The 21,721-nt window shown below is 57.5% G+C and overlaps 3 protein-coding genes across 17 annotated transcripts; 1 reads left to right on the top strand and 2 right to left on the bottom strand.

The window, feature by feature from the left end:
• Window positions 1–2,696: 2,696 nt before the first annotated feature.
• PLPPR2 (phospholipid phosphatase related 2) lies at window positions 2,697–11,436 on the bottom strand. 8 transcript variants are annotated; one of them, XM_059918352.1, is made up of 11 exons: window positions 11,015–11,436; window positions 10,567–10,901; window positions 9,234–9,354; window positions 8,329–8,408; window positions 7,608–7,796; window positions 7,346–7,481; window positions 6,251–6,522; window positions 5,174–5,350; window positions 4,513–4,635; window positions 4,141–4,192; window positions 2,697–4,014 (listed from the first exon to the last, which is right to left on the bottom strand). In XM_059918352.1, the coding sequence occupies exons 2-11, from the start codon at window positions 10,759–10,761 to the stop codon at window positions 3,671–3,673; spliced, it is 1,689 nt and encodes a 562-aa protein (XP_059774335.1). In that variant the 5' UTR covers window positions 10,762–10,901; window positions 11,015–11,436; the 3' UTR covers window positions 2,697–3,670. The 8 variants fall into 8 exon arrangements, with proteins under 8 accessions (XP_059774335.1, XP_059774336.1, XP_059774338.1 ...); XM_059918353.1 differs by having other exon boundaries at window positions 10,988–11,436; XM_059918355.1 differs by having other exon boundaries at window positions 7,608–7,721; window positions 10,567–11,436.
• A 96-nt stretch (window positions 11,437–11,532) lies between these two features.
• Window positions 11,533–17,700, bottom strand: CCDC159 (coiled-coil domain containing 159). Of its 7 annotated transcripts, none has more exons than XM_059918366.1 (12): window positions 17,583–17,700; window positions 15,560–15,780; window positions 14,806–14,839; window positions 14,393–14,481; window positions 14,220–14,301; window positions 13,832–14,027; window positions 13,163–13,230; window positions 13,006–13,082; window positions 12,569–12,672; window positions 12,269–12,351; window positions 11,769–11,882; window positions 11,533–11,604 (listed from the first exon to the last, which is right to left on the bottom strand). In XM_059918366.1, the coding sequence occupies exons 1-12, from the start codon at window positions 17,662–17,664 to the stop codon at window positions 11,600–11,602; spliced, it is 1,155 nt and encodes a 384-aa protein (XP_059774349.1). In that variant the 5' UTR covers window positions 17,665–17,700; the 3' UTR covers window positions 11,533–11,599. The 7 variants fall into 7 exon arrangements, with proteins under 7 accessions (XP_059774349.1, XP_059774347.1, XP_059774348.1 ...); XM_059918364.1 differs by lacking the exon at window positions 11,533–11,604 and adding an exon at window positions 17,417–17,447 and having other exon boundaries at window positions 11,665–11,882; window positions 15,560–15,734; window positions 17,576–17,690; XM_059918365.1 differs by lacking the exon at window positions 11,533–11,604 and having other exon boundaries at window positions 11,665–11,882; window positions 13,832–13,931.
• Window positions 17,701–17,900: 200 nt separating this feature from the next.
• On the top strand, window positions 17,901–20,377 carry TMEM205 (transmembrane protein 205). 2 transcript variants are annotated; one of them, XM_059918370.1, is made up of 4 exons: window positions 17,901–18,003; window positions 18,633–18,741; window positions 18,847–19,010; window positions 20,012–20,377. In XM_059918370.1, the coding sequence occupies exons 2-4, from the start codon at window positions 18,642–18,644 to the stop codon at window positions 20,315–20,317; spliced, it is 570 nt and encodes a 189-aa protein (XP_059774353.1). In that variant the 5' UTR covers window positions 17,901–18,003; window positions 18,633–18,641; the 3' UTR covers window positions 20,318–20,377. The 2 variants fall into 2 exon arrangements, with proteins under 2 accessions (XP_059774353.1, XP_059774355.1); XM_059918372.1 differs by lacking the exon at window positions 17,901–18,003 and adding an exon at window positions 18,039–18,150.
• The last annotated feature ends 1,344 nt before the right edge of the window (window positions 20,378–21,721 follow it).

Here is a 21,721-nt window from a genome sequence, read left to right on the forward strand (position 1 = left end):
GTGGTGGCTTCTCTTGTTGCGGAGCATGGGCTCTAGATGCGCGGGCTTCAGTAGTTGTGGTTCGTGGGCTCTAGAGCACAGGCTCAGTAGTTGTGGCACACAGGCTTAGTTGCTCCGCGGCATGTGGGATCTTCCCGGACCAGGGCTTAAACCCGCGCCCCTGCGGTGGAAGCATGGAGTCTTAACCACTGGACCACCGGGGAAGCCCTTGAGAAGGCTTTTGGGGTTTTTTTGTTTCTTTTTAATTAATTAATTAATTTATTTATTTATTTTTGGCTGTGTTGGGTCTTCGTTTCTGTGCGAGGGCTTTCTCTAGTTGCGGCGAGCGGGGGCCACTCTTCATCGCGGTGCGCGGGCCTCTCACTGTCGCGGCCTCTCTTGTTGCGGAGCACAGGCTCCAGACGCGCAGGTTCAGTAGTTGTGGCTCACGGGCCCAGTTGCTCCACGGCATGTGGGATCCTCCCAGACCAGGGCTTGAACCCGTGTCCCCTGCATCGGCAGGCAGACTCTGAACCACTGCGCCACCAGGGAAGCCCCTCGAGAAGCCTTTTGAATAAGCAAGCACATCTTAGTCTGGATTTTCTTTTTTTTTTTTTTTTTAAATGTTTATTTATTTATTTATTTTGGCTGTACTGGGTCTTAGTTGCAGCACGCGGGATCTTCGTTGTGGCATGTGGGATCTTTAGTTGCGGCATGTGGACTTCTTAGTTGTGGCATGCAGACTCTTAATTGCGGCATGCATGCAGGATCTAGTTCCCCGACCAGGGATCGAACCCGGCCTCCCGGCATTGGGAGCATGGAGTCTTACCCACTGGACCACCAGGGAAGTCCCTTAGTCTGGATTTTCTACCTAAAATTATCCACCCTGGGATGGGGGTGTGTGCAAGACCAGGGCTGCTGTCTCCACGCTCTCTAGCGGGCCCAGACACTTTGTGTCTGGCAGCCCCGCCTTTACCCTTTCTTGGCCTCCGCTTAACATCAGGACCACGGACAGCGCCGAGTGGGTTGCGGTAGGGCGCTGTCCATTGTGCTGAAGTTTTGCTTGTTTCCTGCCCGCGTGGAGGCAGCTGTGAGTCTGGAGGGACCACGGGCCTCAGGGGTGCAAGCCCTGGAAATAGAAGCTCTGGGCGGTGAAGCAGGGGGCTCCACGATTCTGTTCCTCGTCTGCCTGCAGCCCTCTCATGCGTCCACCTCATTCCCTGCAGCCCTCAATCCACCCCACCACCTCCTCCCCCTCCTCTCCCCTCTGTCTCCCTGTCGCTTGCTCAGCTCCAACCGCACAGGTGTCCTCACTGTTCCCCGAACACAGCCGGCACGTTCACTTCAGGGCCTTCATTCTTGCTGTTCCCTCTGCCTGGAACGCTCCGCCCGCTCCACACTGCGGATACGTGCATGGCTCCCTTCCCTCCCTCCTTCACACCTCATCTCCGGTGCCAACTCCTCAGAAAGAACTTCCCTGACCACCCTCTTTAAATTGCAAGCTGTGTCCCCATCCCAGAGTTGTCCCATTGTCTTCTCTAGCTTGAGTTTTCTCTATCACTTATCAATCTAACAGATCAGCGATCTCAATCCCTGACCTAAATCCTTGATGCTACAGTTTAGAATTGAGAATTTTTCAGATTTTCGAAAGGTTCTACGGTGTAAATACTATGCACTGAATAACACCCCTAGTTGGACCTGGGATAACATTCTAAGTCGAACACTTTATCTGCAGGAAAAGAATAGAATAGTCACATAAAGTTAAATAAAGAAAAGCTATAATAACCTATGTCAGTTCAGGTCAGGTTTTGCCACAAATGAGAAACAAATTTTGGTTTCCAGAACTTCTTGAAATTTGGAATTGTGGTTTTGTGTATAGCTTATTTATCTTGTTTATTGTCTCTCAGGTGTTAGAAAGTGAGCTCCATGAGGGCAGGATTTTGTGTCTGTTCTGCTCACTGCTGCAGCCCCTGTGCCTAACTAAACAGCACCTGGCACTCGGCGGGGGGGAGGGGGTGCTCCATAGTGTTTGCTGAATGAATAAATGGATGGATGGATGAATAAACGAGAAAGAAAGGAAAGCAGACTCCCCTTTCCTAGTTTCTGGATGACTCCGTGCCCTGAATGGCCTGTCTGAAGTCCCTAAGAGCCACAGCCTGTGTATGGGGGGGGGGAGGTGGTCTGTGGCTCCGTGTCCCTCCTACCTTCCCTGGTCTCTGCTGGGTCCTCAGGGATTGGTTCCCAGCAGAACCTCATAATCAGAACCCCTGCTCAAATCCATGTAGTCAGGGATTCAGCTTGGAGGTTCCTACAGCTTTCAGCATCCCCTTCTATTAGAACCCTTAGGGTCCCCTCACCCGATTCCCCGTGCCCTCTGCACCCTGGCCATGGTCAGAAACAGACCAGCCGCCTGGGGAAGGCAGTCATTATGAGGCCCCTCACCGTGTGTTTGTGTGCCTTACATGCGGCTTGTAGGGCTGTTCGAATTTGACATGAAGAAACAAGGGCACAGAGAGGTTAATTAACTTTCCTGAGGCCACACAACCAGGAAATGCTGAGCCAGGATTTAAAGCCAAGTCACGGACCCCACAGCCCCATGCTGCCTCTCCACAATCGCCCTGTGACAATACACTCACACCCAGCCTCACTGACACCTAGACCCAAAATTAAAGTCCTCCACACCCTGCGACCTGGGGGAGGAAGGCAGGTAGCCAAACTTCTGTTACAAACAGGTCTTTATTAAAGATGAGGAGGGGGCAGGAAAAGGGGGCAGTGTCTCCCCTGCCCACTGCCTTCGGCTGCCTGGAGTGGGGAGCCCTCTTTGCTCCACCTGTGCCCCTATGATGGCACATGTGTACAAGGCTGAGGCATGGGGGGCAGTGTGAAGAACAGGGGTGGGTTCTAAGAAAAAAAACTCCTTCCCCACGGCCCTAATAAATAACAGAAGGATTTGGGGTGACCTGGGCACAGGCAAGGAAGGATGCAGCACCCTGAACTCCAAAACCTCTGAACTGGGGCAAGCCCTGCATAAGCTGGGAGTTAGGAGGGACTGGGTGAGAGATTGCACATGAGGGAGGGGCTGAGAGAGGAAGGGGTACCCCAAGGACCCTGCCACGGGGGAGCCTGCCCCCCACCCTCCAGTTGGACTCTCTGATTCTGAGGAGAGAGGACCCGATGACAAAAGATGACCCCATCTCCCTCCTCTCCTTTGCACATGCTTAGACATGGGCGGTCCCCCATTGACTGGAATCATACCCACCCACCCTAGAAATTCTGAGAACCAAGGACTCCTATTCATTGTTCAGACGCTGAACACTGGCTAGAGTTGCCCTCTTGCCTGAGGATTCTAAGAAATGATGGGGAGGCTCCTATTGGCTGGAGTGAACTCCTTTTGGCCAGAATTCTGAGAACTGGGGGACTCCCATTGGCTGGGCAATGGCCAGTAGAATCAGGCTTTGGCCCTTAAAAGGGCAATCCTCGGAGGCAAGGACCCATCTCCCAATTATGCCCACTTGGATGTCCCAGAGGGCAAGAGAGGCACGGGGTCCCCTGGATGTCCTTCCAGCCATCCTCTGATGTCTGGGCCTGGCTGGATTGGGGACAAGGGCTTTGGCACTCACACAGCACACGCACACACACGCGTGGCAGGGAAGAAATGGGGACTGGGCAGATTCTGGGTGGGTGTTGGGCCTCACAGCAGGTGGTCACGGCTGGCAAACAGGTAAGGGCTGAAGTTGTCCCGGTGGAAGGGGGAGGGATAGAGTCCACTAAGGGTGTACAGGTCCCGCAGAAGGGGTGTGGGCAGCAGCAGCTTCCGGCCACGGCCACCACCCCCGCCCGGCCCCCCAAGCCCAGGGGAGGAGGGCGAGGGGCCCTGGCTGGGGGTTGGTGCTGGCAGGGGCAGGGGCAGAGGCAAGGGTGTTGGCTCAGACCTCAGTCGAGGGCGGGGCACACGGGGTGATGAACACATGGCTGGAGCCCTGGAGGACACGCAGCTGGGGATCAGGTGGCCACGGTGGGCGCAGTTCTGCGGCTCTAGGGATCAGAAGTCAGGGGGTTAGAAAGCTTGGGAGGGGTCATGAGAGCACAGGTGAGACCTCTGTGGCAGTGACCGCCATCTGGAAGTCCCCCCGTTTATCCTCCCACTCCCTCGACACTCACTGGATGGGGTGAGCCGTGCCGGTGTCGAATGCGGCCTGCAGGCCTCGGGTTCCTGAGACAAAGAGGCAGAGGGAAGGGGCTAGCGGCCCCCTGGGCCCCACTGGCCAGAGCCACAAGGGGCTCATCGGGCAGAGAGCCCAATGGAAAAGACAACAAGTTTTCAGGATTAACCATGTTCCCTTGGGAGGGAGGGGGGGGCCCGCCCTTGCATCCTGTGGGACGGTCCCCCCAGGACCTAGGTCCACAGAGATGAGTGATCCCTCCACCTCTCCATGGCCCTGAGACCCCCACTGCCTGCCTGACTTCCTGCCTCCTTTGTCCTCCTCCACCCACCACCCTCTCCAGCCGGGAGCAGCCCCCGGCCCCCCTTACCTGGGCCACACTTAACTTTTCGAGGCGGCTGTCCATGGTGGGGGCTTGGCCCAGGGCCTCCCAAGGGGAGAGCCTTCGGCCAGAGGGTGGCCGGCTCTGGAAGTTGTGCACGACACAGGTGACCTGTGACAGAGGGAGGGGGCATGCTGAGGCCTGAGGCCAATAAGGTAAATTACCATCCCCATTTTTCAGATAAGGATACTGAGGCTCAGGATTGCAAAAACAGCTAACACTTTTATGGTGCTTACTATGTGCCAAACACTGCTCTTTCCACTTTACTAAGAGATAGGTACTATTATTACTTATTCCACACGGGGAGGCAAGTAAGGCCAAGTTGTGTAAGAGGATCTGATCCTGTCCTTATTTAAACCTTTGGTATTTTGGACATTATGGGTTTTTGCATTAATTTTGATTTTTAAAAATGTTTCATTAAAATATTATTTATCTGCTTTACTGAGTGTTTTGGCTCCTCCTTAAATTTTGTGCTCAAAGCGAGTGCCTCACTCGCCTTACCTCGGTCCCAGTCCCGTTATCTCAGTTCACAGATGAGAATGTCCAAGCTAGGTAAGGTTAAGGGACTCGCCCAAGGTACAGAGTCCACACCCTTCACCGTCATGCAGTCCTGCCTCTTGGGTCAGGGATGGATGGCAAGGGGGCTCACCAGAAAGGTGGCGATCGCCGCCCCTGTCAGGAAGCCGGCCAGCACGTCAGACCAGTGGTTGCGGTACTCAGCCACGCGGACCACGCCCACCAGGAAGGCGGGGCACAGCAGGGCCAGGCAGAGTGAGGGTTTGACCAGGCGGGAGCCCTTTACGCGGAACACGAGCGTCACGTACATCTGCAGGAGCCGGATGGGTCAGAGGAGACATGGCAGCAGCAGTTCCCAAACCCAAGCGGACACTGCATTCAGGGATAGGGGGTGTGGCCAGAATCCTGAGAAGCCGCAATGGGACTGGAGGCACCGGCCAGGGGCTCCAGGGAACAGAGCCCGGGGGACAGGAGTTCAGGGGATGGAGTCATGGACCCCCAGTGGGCCTTTGCAGGGATGGGGGTGTGTGTGTGGCCTGAGCACCAAAGAACAGTGGATAGGGTCTGGGGCCCAGGTCTCTGGGGGACCTGGGCCCCAGGTCCAGGTGGGATGGGGAAGGATGCTTGCTGGCTTAGGGTGTGGCCACAAAGTCAGAGGGTGGAGTCAGGGCTCAAGTGACAGCTCCAGGAGCTCCAGGAGGTGGAGTCCCCAAACCCCTGGGGACCACTGACGGGGTTAGAAGCACAGTCCCCAATGCCAGAAAAAGGAATCAAAGCAACAGAGGGTGCGACCAGGGAAAGACAGGGGACAGAGTCAGGAAGTTCCAGTGAAGTCGAGTCAGGAGCGTGGCCAGGCCAATAAAGGGCGAAGACAAACTGGAGGGCAAGGGCTCCAAGGGATGGAGTTGAAAGCCCATTACCGAGTCACCCAGCCAATATCCAGGACCTGTAGCATGGCGGAGACTTGGCTAGGCTTCAGGGTGCTGAGCCAATAGCCTCCTTTGGGTGTGGCATTAGTGGGTCAGGAGGCGTGGCCAGACACCAAGGGGGGCGTGGCCAGGGTCCAAGGGGAGGAGTGGGAGCCTCTGCCCTAGGGACGGTGTCACAGTGATGCGTGGCCTCACTCGGGGAGGGATTGGAGGCTCCAGCCCAGACGGTCTCCTGCCCGCTGGCCGCCCCACTACTGCCGTGCCCCCGTTTCGGGGCTCACCGCTGTGTAGGCGACGGCGTAGGCGCAAAGGGCAGCGTCCTTGCAGGGGAAAGCGCGGCGCGCAGCGGCCACAAGGCTGGGGCTGCCAGCACAGGCACCCTGGTCAGTGACGAAACGGTCGGGCCCTGGCCGGTCCGGTGAGGGTGGCGGGCAGCCCAGGGCCGTGTAGTTGGGGCGGCACACGGACAGGAAGTGCGGCGTCGGGTTGCCGGTCACCACCTGCCCTGCGTTGGCGAAGATGGTCGTGGTGAAGAGGCCGAAAGAGTAGACCCCTGGGGTGGGGTAGGAAAGGGGGTTCATGCCAGGGCCTAGCAGCCGTCCTCCTGTGAGCCCCCTTACGGCTCATATAGGCCCCTGTCTCCTTGTTCCTGTGACTGACATTAAAGCATAGCTGGGACTCCCCCTAACACCATACCCCCATAATAACTGGGCCATGTTCCTCTTCCCTTGGGACCACCATGATGGCATTCTGGGCCTCTGGCCTCTGTCCCTCTGGGATTACCAATATGCCAGGAGTGGGCCCTCCTCTGGAATCCATTATAGCTGGGCTGGGACCCCTCAACAGCATTACATCAGGATTGGGCCCATGCCAGGGACCTCCTAGGACCACCGTGATGGCATTTCTGGGGCTCCCATACCTGCCCCTGGACTCGTTATTACTGAGCTGATCACTTTTCTCCTGGAGCACCACTCAGCCAGGGCTGGATCTCCAGCCCTCTGCCACAGGGACCACCATTTTGGATGAGCTCTGCCCTACCCTAAGGCCACCAGCTGTGGCTGGCACCATATTCAAAGCGCAGCCAGCGTTCTCATCTCCCTGCCCCCAGGGCCCCCTGGTGTCTGTCCTGTGCTTTTTCTGCCTGAGACTCTCCTTGTGGCAATTTGGGGCCCCCCTCTTATAGTTGTCATCATGGTTGGCTTAGGCCCCACCAATGTCTCTAGAACCTCCACCATGACTGACCTCAGCCCGCATCCCTCTTGCCCCATGAAGTCACCATCATGGCAATTCTAGGCCTTCCCCCCCTGGAATTCTTATTATATCTGAGCCTGGCCCATAGCCCTCTTGCATGGCTGACCCCTGACCGAGTCACTCACCCAGGAAGCGGACCAGCCTCCGCAGCGGGGGGCTGAAGCGACAGCAGGCCCCGGACACAATGGTGCTCTCCCCAGTGACGGGGATGGCTGATGGTGGTGCAGGGAAAAAGGCACGTGCCAGCTCCCCAAGCAGGATCTGTGGGCAAGACCGAGGCGTGGTCTTCCTGGCCTTCAAGCCCAGCCCTCCACCCATCTCCACCTGGCCCTCCTGCCTCCTGGAAGGCCCTTCCCACAGTCTGAGCCAGGTTACCCCCAGTCTCACCGTGAGGGTGGGCCCAGCGGTGACCAGGGCGTAGATGAGGGCTGGGGGTGCTCTGCTGGCAGCCTCAGGCCCTGGGTAGGGCTTGGCATAGGTACTGTCATAGCAGAAGAAGCCCTGGGTGTGCACGGGGAAGGTGTCCGTGAACTCCAGGCGGTAAGCAAGCAGGACCACGATGCCCAGCAGCACCGACTGCCGCCCAGCCAGGGTCGGGAGAGAGACAGAGTAAGAACAGAGAGGGTCAGGCCTGAGCTGGGCCACGGAGATGGAGACACAGAGATGGAGACAGAGACAAGGGGGAGAGATAGAGAGAGAGATGAAGAGGAGAGAGGAGATGGGACTGGGAAGAGGGAGACAGGACAGGGCCAGAGCTCAGAGAGAGAGAGAGATAGTGGGTAGTGGAGGAACAGACCAACAGAGAAAGAAAGAATACTACTGATAGAAATACTAGAGTTACCACAGGTGTAACTCTTATTGTGGGCAGGGCGGCATACTAAACCTCTTCCATGAATTAATCCATTTTACTTTCATAACAGCCCTAGGAGAGAGGGACTCTAATTATGCCCATTTGACAGATGAGGAAACTGAGGCTTGGGAGGGTATGTGAGGTGCCCAGAGTCCCACAGTAAGGATGGGCAGAGCTGGGTTGAACCCCGGATTGCCACTTCCGAAGGTGCCTCCTCCCCCTTGAGGGTCTGGGCAGGGGAGGTACTGTGCTCCTCACCTCCACGAAGACAAAGCAGGGAATGATGGAGAAACTCCTCTTCAGCTGAGGTCTCCCTCCCGCCATGGTGAAGGCCGGGCCTGTGGAGGAGGGGAGGGAGTGGCACTGCCAGGGTGGGGCCTAAGGGGAGGCTCAGGTCACCTGCTTGTGGAGTCTTCTGGCCACAACCTGGCCCCCATCCCTGGCCCCTCGGACTACAGCCAAGGAGCCCTGGCTCCGCCCCCTGAGTCTTCTGGCCACGCCTCCGCATATGCAGGTCTTGCCCTGCCCCTGCCCATTGGAGGCACCAGCCTCCCCTGACACAACCTGCTCAGCTCAGCCTCTGCTGGGGTCCCCACAGATTGTATAGTGGTCTTCTCCCCCCACAGCCTACACAGGAGATTCTGACCCCATACCTTTTAGGAGGGCCTGGCCTCCTTAGCATGTGGGACCCATGCCCTTGGCCTTTAGCAGAGACTTCTCCAGCTAATGTGGACCCCTCCCCCACAAAGAAGGGTCCTCACCCCCACTAGTTTTTAGGAGACCCCATACTCTTTCCCCACATGCTTTACAGGAGACCCCATGTTCCCTGTCACCCACCCCCACCAAGCCCCTCTCCCTATACCACTTCCCTCCTGGCCCTCAGGGGCCTCCCTCTCCTGTCCCCATGGGCTGTGCCTGACTGGTTTGGGCTGATGGCCAGGCCCTCCTTCTCTCCCAGCTGCCTCTCCCTCTCTCCCTCCTTCCCCTTCCTCCCAGCCCGTCTGCCTCCCTGTATCACGAGAGGGCTATCTCCCCCTCAACGTGCTCTCCCCTTCCCCCAGTCTGAGTCCCCAGCACCTGCTTGACCCATTCTCCCAGCCTAACCTCACCTGTGAAAGGGCCCTATGACTTCCTGCAGGCCGCTGCCACGCCCACAGACTCACAGCCACTCCTGGCGGCCAGCAGGGCAGGGATGGTCACCCCCATTGCACAGATTTGGAAACTGAGGCCCAGGCAGGTAAGGGTAGGCACTCTGGGTCCAGTGCCCCATCCACGTGGCTTGCTCTGCAATGTGACATGTGGGGGTGAGGGTCACCAGAGAGCCCAGATGCCCAAGATGCCCACCTAGCCACGGCCCCCTCACCTTCTTAGAGACACAAACACACACCGGCACCCCCAGAGTACACAAGTCAGCCAGAGCTTCCATCCCAAACACCACACACACATTCATTCATCCCACCAGCGAGGATCAAGGGCCTGCTGGGTTCCAGGCCCTGTGCTGGGTGCCAGCCTTTTGGTGAACAAGACACGCTCGCTCATTCAGACAGGTGCCCAACACCCACTACACACATAACTGCACACACACAGCACAGTGTGCACACGGCCTGTCACAGACACCCACACAGATCAAACAAATCCCCCCCCACATGGTCACTGGGACACAACAGGAGGTCCTTCACACACCTCACAGCCCCACACACAGCCCTCAGTCCACCACCATCAGGGACAGACTCGAAGCTGCCAACACACTTAAGAGCCACATCAAAAAAAGAGTCACCACACACAGTGGGAGGGGGGTCACAGAACTGGTCACAGCGTCACACCCCCAATTACAAGGCACAGGATGACACACATTAACAGTCTCTCGTCCACACTGACAGTCCCCTGTGCCATCCACAACCGCAGCCACATGGCCACACGAGGGCACAGACATGGACCACGGCACAGACTCGCACACAGAGCCACACAGGAAAGGCTCATGATCACAGCCACACACTGGAACACGATAACGCCCCCCCCCACCATCAGAAGGAACACACAACAGCAGCCACACAATGACAGTCACATGCACACAACCATACAGACACCGAGCCAGCCATACAATCACTGTGACAGCAGTCACACGGCCACGCAAAGGCGACCCCAACAACACAGCCACCACACACTCACCATCAGAGTGATACCCACGGCGACAGCCGCAAATGACAGCCACAGGAGACACAGTCACAGAGACACGAGCCACACAATCACTCATACAGCCACACACTGACACGTAACGACAACCACACAATCACCGTCAGCCTCACCGGGGTCCCCTCCCCACCTTCCCCTCCCCCAGCCCGGTCCCCAAGCCTCAGCTCGCAGCCTCCCCTCCCCCTCCCCGCGCTGGACCCGCAGGGGACCCGACCCACAGGAACCGAACCCTGGCCAGACAGACCGAGGGTCGGAAGCAGGAGAGAAGGGGTACAGGGGGCTCCCCAAGGCCCTCCCCCTCACCGGGTCTAGACTGCCGCCGCCTGAGCCCCGGCTCCACCTAGACGGCCCCGGTGCGGCGGGACTGACAGACAGACGGCCGGCCAGCGAGCGAACGCAGAGATGAAGACGCCGTCGGCCGGCCGGGCCGCGCCGCGCCGCGCAGCGCAGACTCCGCGGCGGGGAGAGGGGCGGGGCCTCCGGGAGCGTTATTTGCATAACCCGTGAGGCGGGGCCTCGCGGAGTCTCATTAGCGTGATCCGGGGCGGGGCCTCTGTTGCTCTTTGGGGCAGGGAGTTTTAGAATAGATTCGGGAGGGAACGAAGGCTGGAGGTTGAGAGGGAGGACCCTGGTGGGTGCTGAGAGGAAGAGGAGGGTGGGGTGTCAGAGCGTGACCCCGGGCCGAAACCCTGGGCGGAGATGAGAATGATCCCCCCACACACACCCTGGAGTGCTGCTCAACCCTCCTCACCCCTGAGGCTCCAGGCCCTAGGGTGGCCCCCTGAGGATATGGCGAGGCCATCAAAGGAGTTCTGCAGCAGGTGCACAGCAGACCTGGGGGGAGAGGGGGATCTGGGGGCCCCGGGGGACTCTGGACTGCTCAGAGCTGGGGCAGGGAGGCCATGGTGGGGGCAGGGGCGGAGATGAGTCCTGGGAGGAGAGGGACTCAGGTGGGTTCCAGGTTCTGGTGGTCGCTGCTTGATCTTATTAGGAGGAACGCAGGGCAGATGAGGGTCAGGGGCCTCAGTTTCCCCATTTGGGCAGTAGGGACAGCAGACCAGATCGCCAAGGGCCTATCTGGCCACTCGTATCTGGACAGACTTACCCCTGACCTTGTCATATACTAAATCCAGCCTCACCCTGTCCCCTGACCCTAGGCCCACATATCCCGAACAGTCCCTGGGGTCTCCACACCCTCCCCAAGACTGGGTAGTAAACTGTGGGGGTCACTCTCAGGCGCAGGAAGCAGCAGGAGCAGCAGTCCACAGGTGGAGGAGGGTCTCAGCTAGTTTATTTTCTCTCTGGAGGGGTCTTCAGGGAGAGCAGTCCCAGCTGCTCAGGCTGTGGAGAAAGAGGGTGGGTCAGAGGCTGGCCTGGCCCAGGGGACCCCAGGGCTGGAGGTCAGGGGGCAGATGCCCAGGCTGGGAGTTGGAAGGGCCTGTACTTTGGGATTCCAGGGCAGGCCAGGAGGGGAAGGGTAGGTTGGGGCAGGGGAGGATCCACACCAGGTGGGAAGGAGCAGCTCTTGCTGAGTGGTGGCTGGGAAGGGTCCTGGTCTGAGTCCGAGTCCGAGTCCCAGGAGGGGAGTGGAGGGCTCAGGCATCGGTGCCCCTTATAGCCTGCAGGAGGGACAGGTGCAATTCTGGCACAAACCCTGAATGTGACCCTCGAGTGGCCTTTGAATATGGGCCCAGTGCCCTTGATATTATGTGATCCTTGATTATGTCCCTTGAATGTGACCCAACATGACACCAAAGTATGACCTCGATGACACCTGAATTTTACCCCACTGACCCTTAAAAAAGATCACAGTGACCCTGAGTGACCCCTGGGTGAAACCTCCAAGGACTCTTTAATGTCACCCCAGAACATTATTTAATGTGACCCCAGAATAAGACCCAACAGACCCAACCACCCCCAAATATGGCCTCTGAACGTGACCTCCATGTGTGAAGCTGGAGAATGAACCTCCCCCAACCCTGGAGTGCTGCTCAGCCCCACTCACCCCTGAGGCTCGCAGCCCTGGGGCGGCCCCCTGAGTATCTGGCGAGGCCACCAAAGGAGTTCTGCAGCAGATGCACAGCGGACCTGTGGGGAGATGGGGATCTGGGGGCCCCGGGGGACTCTGGACTGCTCAGAGCTGGGGCAGGGAGGCCATGGTGGGGGCAGGGGCGGAGATGAGTCCTGGGAGGAGAGGGACTCAGGTGGGTTCCAGGTTCTGGTGGTCACTACTTGATCTGATTGGGAGGAGCACAAGGCAGATGAGGGTCAGGGGTCAGAGGTTAGAGAGGGAGCTGGGCATCACCATATGTCACCCAGCTCCTTCTGGAGGTCATCCCTCCAGGAGCCACTGCCTCCTGATGGCAACTCCTCAGTCTCATGCCCCTGCTGCTTCATTTTGGTCAGGACCTGAGGCCGGGGGAGATGGGAGGATAATAATAATAATGATGATAATGATGGTGAAACGTGTAATATAGCATTTATCACATTCCAGGCTGCCTTCAAAGTGCTTATCACTCAGTTAATGCAGCTACTCGGTCAGGTAGGGCTGTGTTGTTACACCCATTATTCAGATGAGGAAACTGAGGCCCAGAGAGGGGAAGTGACTTGCCCACACTCACACAGCAGTAAGTAGCAGAGCTGAGATTTGAACCCAGGCCTTCTGGCTCCAGTCTGATGGTGGAGGCCAGCAGAGATCCCCACAACCCCAACTCACGCAAGGTCCCCGTGCTCTCTGCTCACCTTGCGGCACTTCACCTGTGTCTTTTGCATCTTCTGGATGTTCACCAGGTTCTCCGTGATCTCCTCTTCCTGTGCCTCTGTAGGGGGAGGGGACTCAGGTGGGCCAGAGCTGTAGAAGGACCCCCCGCCCTCCTGGTCATGGGCTTTGGGCACTCACGGAGCTTTTGATAAATGAAGGTCACCTCCTCCCGCACCAGCTCCAGCTCCTCCCACAGGAATTTCTTGCTGAGGGGACAGTGCAGCCTCTGGCCTCCCATTTCCTGACCTCCTGGCTTCCCATTTGCCCACGTGCCTCCCCAAAGCCTCCTCCACCTCCCATGTTTCTATCTGTTCAACTACCATCACCCAGGCTCTGTCCCCTCCCCATACTTGCCTACCCACCTGTCTGCTCCTACTACTATTCCCCCACTCCTACCCCTCCCTAGCCCCGTGTCCTCTCCTTCTGGCCTCCAGCCTCCCATTTCCTCAGCCCCCCATTGCCTTGCTTCCAGCTCCTCACCTTCTGCCCCCCCAGACCTCCAATACCCCCAGCCTCTGCCCCCCTCGACCTCCTCTACCCTCCAGCTTCCCATGCCACCCCCGCCAGCTTTCTGATCCTCCAGCCTCCCTTTCCATCCCACCTCCTGCCTCCCCTATTTCTGGCCTCCCAGTCTCCCACACACCCCCACTGCCTCCTGCCTCCCCCATCCCCTCCTCTTGTCCCCCAAGATTTCCAAGGCCCCCCAGACTCCCTTACTCAGGCCCCTCCCATTTCCCCCATCCTACCTGTGGTTCCCTCTCCTTGGCCTCCCTTCCCTCCCGCAGCCTCCCTCCTGGCAATACCCACCTGTTCCAGATCTCCTGCGCCAACAGCTGTAGAGAGCGGGTGGTACGGGCCCGCTGCACCTCCTCGTTGTCATGCAGGGTCTTCTGCAGCCCCTGCAGGCCTTTAGCCAGAGCCTCATATAGCTCCTGCCGTCCCTCCTCCACGTCCCACTTGTGTCTCTCCTTGTCTGCCTGGCGGCTCGTGGGGCCCAGCACCTCTACAGAGATGGTGGGACCTTGGCTGAGCCCCACCCACACCCTGAGCCCAGCTTTGAACCCAGCTTGCCCTCACCCTGACCAGACTCTGGTCCTGAACCCAGACTCATCCAACTTCTCTCACCCTGGCCTGACTCAGCTGACCCTGATAGGAGCAGCCTCCAGCCTTATCTTGACCTTTGGCCAGTTCTCACCTTCAAGCTGTTGGATCTTGATTTGCTGCAGGCAGCTCCCCTTCTCCAACATGGTCACTGAGTGGTTTAGGAACTCGAAAGCCTGGAGGAAGAGGCCAGGCCTGGGGGTGAAAGCAGGGGTGGAGTGGGGGGCGGCAGGAACAATTGCTGGGGGCGGGGCTGAGGTGGCTCACCTTGGTATGAGCCTGTAGCTGACACCTGAGTGACTCCAGTTCACATCTCAAAAGCTTCTGGGATTCGGGAATCATCACGGTGGACTTAACTGTGAGCAGAGGTGAGGGTCAGCCGAGGCTGGGAGGGGTGGGGGCAGGGGCAAGGTCAGGGCAGAGGTCAGTAGAGGCTCAGGGCCTGGTTGAGGGGGGACAGGGCAAGAAGCTGGGGTAGGCTGAGGCAGAGGTAGAGGCAGGAGTAGGGGTCAAGGTCAGGGACAGGGATGGTGGGCAAGGTCAGGGGCAAGAGTCAGCTGACAATGGGGCAGGGATGAGTGGGCAGCAACGGTGGGGGTCCACTGAGGCTGGGGCAGAGGGTGGAAGTAGGAACTGGCAGGTCTCCCACACACAGTCTTGTTGAGCGGGAAGGTTCTCACCTTTGGTTTTGGAAGAGCTGGTCTCCAAGGGCTTCTATGAAAGGTGGGCATGAGAGCAATAATAATTTATCCCTGGTCTGCCTCCTTGCTCACCCCAACCCAGTGTATGGGGGCCAGACATGATTTGGGTCTGCTGAGTTCTGGGTGTCCTAGACCCCCAAGTGCAGGCAAAGCTGCCTCCAGGCATATGCATGCACCCCACTGCCATCCCCACCTCCACTTCTGCCCCAGCCTGAACGCGCTCAGAAGTGCATTTGTGTGGCAGGCCCACGGGCTGCCCCTGAGAGCATGCGCCTTCAGAGCCATGTCTCTGGTTGCGCTCAGGTAATGGCCCTCCTCCTTAGGGGCATCAACAATGTCTGCAAGGAGCACCAGTAGCCACTGACGCACAACCACACATGGTCATCAAAACACGACCACAGACACGCAGCCTCAGACACAGCCGTGCACACTAAGTCATAAGACCCAGAGCATGTATTCATGCCCATCTCAGACACACAACCACAGACACACAGGCAGTCACATCCAGAGACAATCACAGACAGGACCTCATTAAGACACACAATCACACATCTGTTCCATTCATTCAAGACATTTTTAGTGCAGGCCTGCTGAGCACTGGGCGCTGTTCGGGGTGCTGAAGACAGAGGGTGTGAGGGGTCTCCAGGAGGACTCTGCCCCCACAGCTCCCTCCCTAAGCCCTGCAGCAGTAGATAGCAGTGCAGCAGGAAGGGGTTTCCCAGGCGGGGATGACCTTAGCGTTGCTGTGATGCCTCTTTGGAGGGTCCTGGTCATTACAGTGCTCCTGTGAGTCTGAGTTGGGGAGGGACCCATGCGACTGAGGCCCCGAGTCTCTCCCTGGCCTCCAGGTTCCAACTGTCACTGTGTTTTCGGGTGCAGCCAGCTGCAAGGTCTCTGGCTCTGGGGTCCTGGACCAGTGAAATGTATATTCCAAGGTCTTTCCTGAGGAAGGGCCTGGGAGGGGGGGGTGTGTGTGGTGAAGGTTTCCTGAGAGCCAGCCCAGAGCACTCCAGCCCCTCCTGCTCCCCAGCCCCAGGGCAGCCCCTCAATGAACCGCAGCACTTGTCACACTTCTCATTAGCAGGCAAACACACGTTGGAGGGTGACGGAGGTGAGCAGTAGCAAGGCACGGAGTAGTCAGGGTCCAGGGGTAGGCCGGCCAGAAGAGGGTTGCTTTGAGTAGGGGGGACAGAGGGCTGCACTGAGACCAGCTCCCAGGTCCTGACACTCTCACGCCCTTTCTGACACCCCGGAGAGGCCTCAGCCCTGAACATAGGCTTCTTATTTATGATAGGAGCCAAAGCTGGGTGAAAGATGATCCCAGCTCCGGGGGTTAGGATGGGCAGTGAGAAAGACCTAGAAGATCCCACAGGAGTCAGTGAGGTCTGAGACGAGCCTAAAAGAAAAAAGAGATCTTAACATTGGGCCCTAAAGGAAGGACATCCCTGGCAGGAAACAGCGTGTGCAAAAACTTGGAAGTCAGCAACCAGGTGCTCTTTGAGGGTCGAGTCAGGGTGGCTGGAGGCAGGGTCCAGAAGGAAGCAGCAGGAGGTTAGCAGGGCAGTTCAATCAAGGCAGGGCAAGCCAAGACGGGGAGTTGGGAACTGGCTCCCCAAGTAAATGGGAGACATAGAGTGTGAGCAGGAGAGGCAGAGCATATCTATTTAATAACTGTTAGCTGAATGGGGTCCCAGGCCTGTACTAGGTGAGGCTGGAAACAGGAAAGAACTCAGTTCTGGGTCTCACATCCACACCCCCTGCCCTTCCAGTGTAGCCAGGGCTGACACAGCTGGAGAAACCTGGGGGAGGTCTGTCTGGAAAAACTTCCAGGTGAAGGGCAACTTGCCATGGGTTACACTCAGCCAGAAAGGCCACAGTATACGCCTTTCTCTTCTTTTGTCCTTGCTGGGTCCTCTGGTATCTTTCCCCTAACCCAGTCCTCCTGGAAGACTCCTATATACCCTTCAAAACCCTACTCAGCATTGCCTCTGTAAAATCTTCCTTATTCCCTTTTTAAGCTCATATTTTCTGAGCATCTTGCTGAGTGCTGAGCACCACCCTAAGCCCTCACTGGGTGTTCACACCCACTCTGTGATGTAGGAGTTATTATTCTGCCTGAACTGTTCTAAGCTACCACTTCAAAAGTCACTGCCTCAGGGAGGTCCTCACTTCCAGAGGCAGTACAGCATGATGATTAAGCAAGGAGACCCTCCAGCTAGATGGCCCAGGTTCAAATCCTAGCTTTGCCCTTCCCAGCTGTGCGATGTTGGAGGAGTTACTAAACCTCTCCGTGCCTCATTGCCCCCAACTATAAAAATGGGATGTCATACTATCCACCTTACTGGGTTGTTGTGATTAAGTAAATTAATCCATGCCAGTGCCTGATATACAGTAGTGGGGAGCTCTGTGTCTGTCCTTGAACATCACACTGAGGACTTGGTACTTGGGAATCATAGGAGCCCTGGGAGACTTGGAGGGGGAAAGGCAAGATGCATTTCTGAGTATCAGTTGCAGGCAGGCCCCCAGTCGAGCCCCCCTCCCCCGCCCCCTCCCCCTCCCCCTCCCCCTCCCCCTCCCCCTCCCAAATCACCTGTTTTCCCTCAGTCCTTCCCGATAGAATCCTTGGAGGAACGGAGTGGGGTTATTTGCCTGGGCCCCGCCCGCCGGGGCCTTGAATCCTGCGCCCCGCCCGCCGGGACCTTAAATCCTGCGCTCGCCAGGCTCCCGACCCCCTTCCACCTCCACCTACCACATACCACCTGCTCCTGCTCTCCCATCAGGGACCGCGAAGCCAGCCCCCAGATGAGACGCTGAAATTTGATCCCGTGGAGACACCATCCTATTAAAACGCGCGGAGCCCAAAGGCAGAGTCACAGAGAGGGGTGTGGCTGGCATTTTAGCTCCGCCCCCGCCGATGCAGCCGAAGACCTCATTGGCGCCTTTCCGCTTCCGCAGATCTTAGGAGCCGCGGTGTAATTGGGTGAAATCCCGAGGAGTGGACGGGATTCCAGGCTGGTTTCCGTTCATCGATTAGTCAATATCTAAGAGGGCGGTACAGGAGTTACAGATCTCCGATCCGATTGGCTTCTGGCTTAGCTGGGAGGCGGGACGAATTCTTGGTCCCACGAGGGGAGGTGGCCGAGGAGGTCCGCGGCCACCCCGGAGCGCGAGAGTGAGGTACCGAGCCCAGCCCGCCTGACCCCCTTAGATCCGGCCCCGGACTCTTGAGTGCTGCAGGTCGACGTCCGGGTCCAGTGGTGGGGTCGGTGCCCTCGGACCCACCTGACCCTCTTAGATCCGGCCCCGGACTCTTGAGTGCTGCAGGTCGATGTCCGGGTCCAGTGGTGGGGTCGGTGTCCTCGGGATGAGATTTAGGGTTTCTCAGGATTAGATGGCGTCTCCAGGAGGTGCTTTGGGAATCTTCATAGTGATATTTGGGATCCTGTCATGAAAGAAGTGATCTTTGATATCAGAACTCGGTCCCTGGGGTGATATTTGGGAGTCACTGGGGTGATCTCTGAGGATCTAGGGCTTCGAGCTTGAGCTGCTGGGGCTGAAATTTGGGGGTCTCAGAGGTGGCATGGATGTTGGGGTCCAGAGAGCCTAAGATCTTGAGGGCTGACATTTGGAGAGATGGAGTCGGGGGACGTCACAGAAGTGCTATTGGTCTTCCCCACCACCATTCCTGGGCTACTATCCCTGGATCCCTGCTGGATAGACCATAGCCCTGGCCTTGTGCAGGCTCACAGGGTCTGAAGGCCACAGGGCAAATGTAAAACTCTGACCACCTGGTGCCTCCTTCCCAGGCCCGCAAGATGGAGGAAGGTGGGAACCCGGAAAGCCTGACTAAGGTGGTTCATCTACTGGTCTTGTCAGGGGCCTGGGGCATGCAAATGTGGGTGACCTTCGTCTCAGGTAGGGACCCTCGGCCTGGATATCATGAGTGCCTAAGGTGGGGACAGGGATGAGAGGGGGACTTGGAAGTGTCCTAACAGACATGTGGACCCCTGCACCCCACAGGCTTCCTGCTTTTCCGAGGCCTTCCCCGACATACCTTCGGCCTGGTGCAGAGCAAACTCTTCCCTTTCTACTTTCACATCTCCATGGGCTGCGCCTTCGTCAACCTCTGCATCTTGGCCTCACAGCGTGCTGGGGCTCAGCTCACATCCTGGGAGGCCAGCCAGGTATGCGGGCTTGAGCTCCACTACCCTCTGGAGGTTCATTCCCAGAACCACACTGAGCACCTATGGCTACACCTTTGTGAGAATTAAAACGAAACCCCCCAAACTGCCCCTTCTTCCTGGTGTATACAAAGCTGGGTTCTGGACACCCTTGAGCAGTGCACAGCCTGCACAACCATCCCCAGCAGACCTGACTATTCCCCAGTGTCTCTCTGCTGGCTGTTGCTCCCTCTCCTCCCCCTGGCTGGGCCTGCAGCCAAGCTGTGGTGACTCAGCTGGGCTGGGGCACTGACCCCAGCTCAGTGTTTAAAAACCAGCCTGACTGGGAATTTACAGTCCCCCACCCCCATCCACACATTTTTCCCAGCCACAAGGCAAGGAACCATCTGTGCATCTCATATTTCTCTATCCTGCCCTCCCCCTGCCCCCATTATGTCCCTCAGATGTGGGCAGGTGAGGCCTGACAGGGGTTTCAATAATCCCACAGACACAGGAGGGATTATGGGTAATTGGAACTTCGAGGACTTTTAATTCACTCCCTGTGGGCCCAATGTCAGCTTCTAGGGTCTAGGCTGGGGCCACAAAGGAGATGGGCCCTCTCTTAGGCTCTCTATTTTGGGGAAATGAGGGGACAGTTATGGTGCTCTGTCCCAATTCAGGGAAGAGAGGCTCTGCCCTGAGATACCTTCAGTTTAGGGGAACAGAGGAAGGTAGGAGACAGGCTGTGTTCTGGAAAGTTCCAGTCAGGGTATCAGAGGAGAGGAGGCTCAGGAGGTTTGGGGGAGAGAGAGGAGATAGTGGTGGAGCCTTTCCTTAGGAGCTGCAGGTTTCAGGGTATGAGAGCTGGAGCTCTGTTTGGGTTTGAGGTTGGAGCAGGGAGGCCTGTCTTTGACCCAGTCCTGCCCCCCATTCCCCTCTGGGCTTTGAGGATGCAGAAGGACCCTCCCTAGGGCCCCTGCTGCCTCCCAGGCATGGTTCACCGTGTCCTCCTGCCGCCCCACCAGCTCTGCTTGCTGCTCCTGAGCCTCATGCTGGCCACCATCAACGCCCGCTGGCTGGAGCCCCGCACCACGGCCGCCATGTGGGCCCTGCAGACCGTGGAGAAGGAGCGCGGCCTGGGCGGGGAGGTGCTGGGCAACCACCAGGGCTCAGACCCCTATCGCCAGCTGCGGGAGCAGGACCCCAAGTACAGTGCCCTCCGCCAGATCTTCTTCCGCTACCATGGCCTATCCTCCATTTGCAATCTGGGCTGCCTCCTGAGCAACGGGCTTCATCTTGTAGGCCTCGCCCTGGGCCTCAGGAGCCTCTAGCACCCACTGACTCTCTGTCTCTGCTGGGGCCCCAAATGTCAATAAACACTTCTTTGGAAATGACTGCTGTCATTTTTCTCCAACTGGGAAGCAGGGGGAGGGGCAGGCAAGGGTAGAGCTGAGGGATTCCGTTTCCCCATTCATGATGATTTGGAGAGTTAGCTGTTGCAGCCCTTAAGCTCCTCCTATAATGGTGCCCATTTGTCGAGCACCCACTGTGTGCCAGGTGTGGCGCTAACCACTGCACAGATCATGTATTATTGTAACAACAGCTGGTTCTGATCCCTAGAGGACAATCATATTTTTCACCCCATTGACATCGGGGGTGGCCATGTGACTTGCTTTGGCCTATGAAATGTGAGCAAAGTCACTTCCAAAGAGAAGTATACATGCCAGTATGTGATTCGCCACATCTTCCCCTCACTGCAATGACCGGTGTGAGTGAGAAACAAACCTTGGATGTTAGATGCCATGATGATTATAGAGCTGCTTGTTACTGAGCATATGCCAACCCTTCCTGACTGATGCACATCATCTCAGTTTGTCCACAACAGCCGTTAGAGGTGGCTAACATTGTTCCACGAAGCAATGGGAGCTCAGAGAAGTTCAGCAAGTGGCTTCAGGTGCAGTTGTTGGGATTTGAACCCCAACAAAGCCTGAACTGTGTTTTGTTTTGTTTTAAATTTTTGGCCACGCCGCATGGCATGCAGGATCTTAGTTCCCCAACCAGGGGATAGAACCTGTGCCCCCTGCAATGGAATTACAGAATTGTAACCACTGGACCGCCAGGGAAGTCTCAAGCCTGAACTGTTATAACTGCAGATTCTCTTCTGTTGGCTTGAAGAAAAGTCTGGGACCTCAGCTGGTTGCCAAATTGTGTGGCCTCAGGCAAGCGTCTGCCCCTCTTTGATCTCCAGTTTCTTTATCTGTAAAAGGGGGGGCGGTGGTTAATTCTAAGGGCCCTTAAGGGTATTTGGAAAAGGGCTCTAGCCCAGTTTAGGTCAGGCGCTGCACGTTACAAACACTAACTCAGATCAGAACCCTTACACACCCTGTGAGGTGGGTACCCTCGTTATCGACCACGTGACGGATGGGGAAAATGAGGCCCAGGGAGGTTAACATGTCCAAAGCGACAAGGCTAGAAAGTGGTGGAGCTGTGATTCGAACCCGGCTCCAGAGTCCGTGCTCTTAGCTGCTGTGCACGTAGTAGGAGCTCCACGTATGGTTAGTGAAAATGAAATATTTATTGTCAGGGAACTGACATCTGCGCGCGCGGTGCGACTTCCAGCTCCTCCCCCGCCCCCCAATCCGCGGTCTCCACAGTCCCCGCCCCGGTCCAGCCCCGCCCTTCCCCGAGAGGGGCCCCTCCTCCCACGCCTGGGCGGGGCCGGCGCGGGATCCGGG

This window comes from Balaenoptera ricei, chromosome 3 (assembly GCF_028023285.1).
Source record: "Balaenoptera ricei isolate mBalRic1 chromosome 3, mBalRic1.hap2, whole genome shotgun sequence".
Taxonomy (NCBI): domain Eukaryota; kingdom Metazoa; phylum Chordata; class Mammalia; order Artiodactyla; family Balaenopteridae; genus Balaenoptera; species Balaenoptera ricei.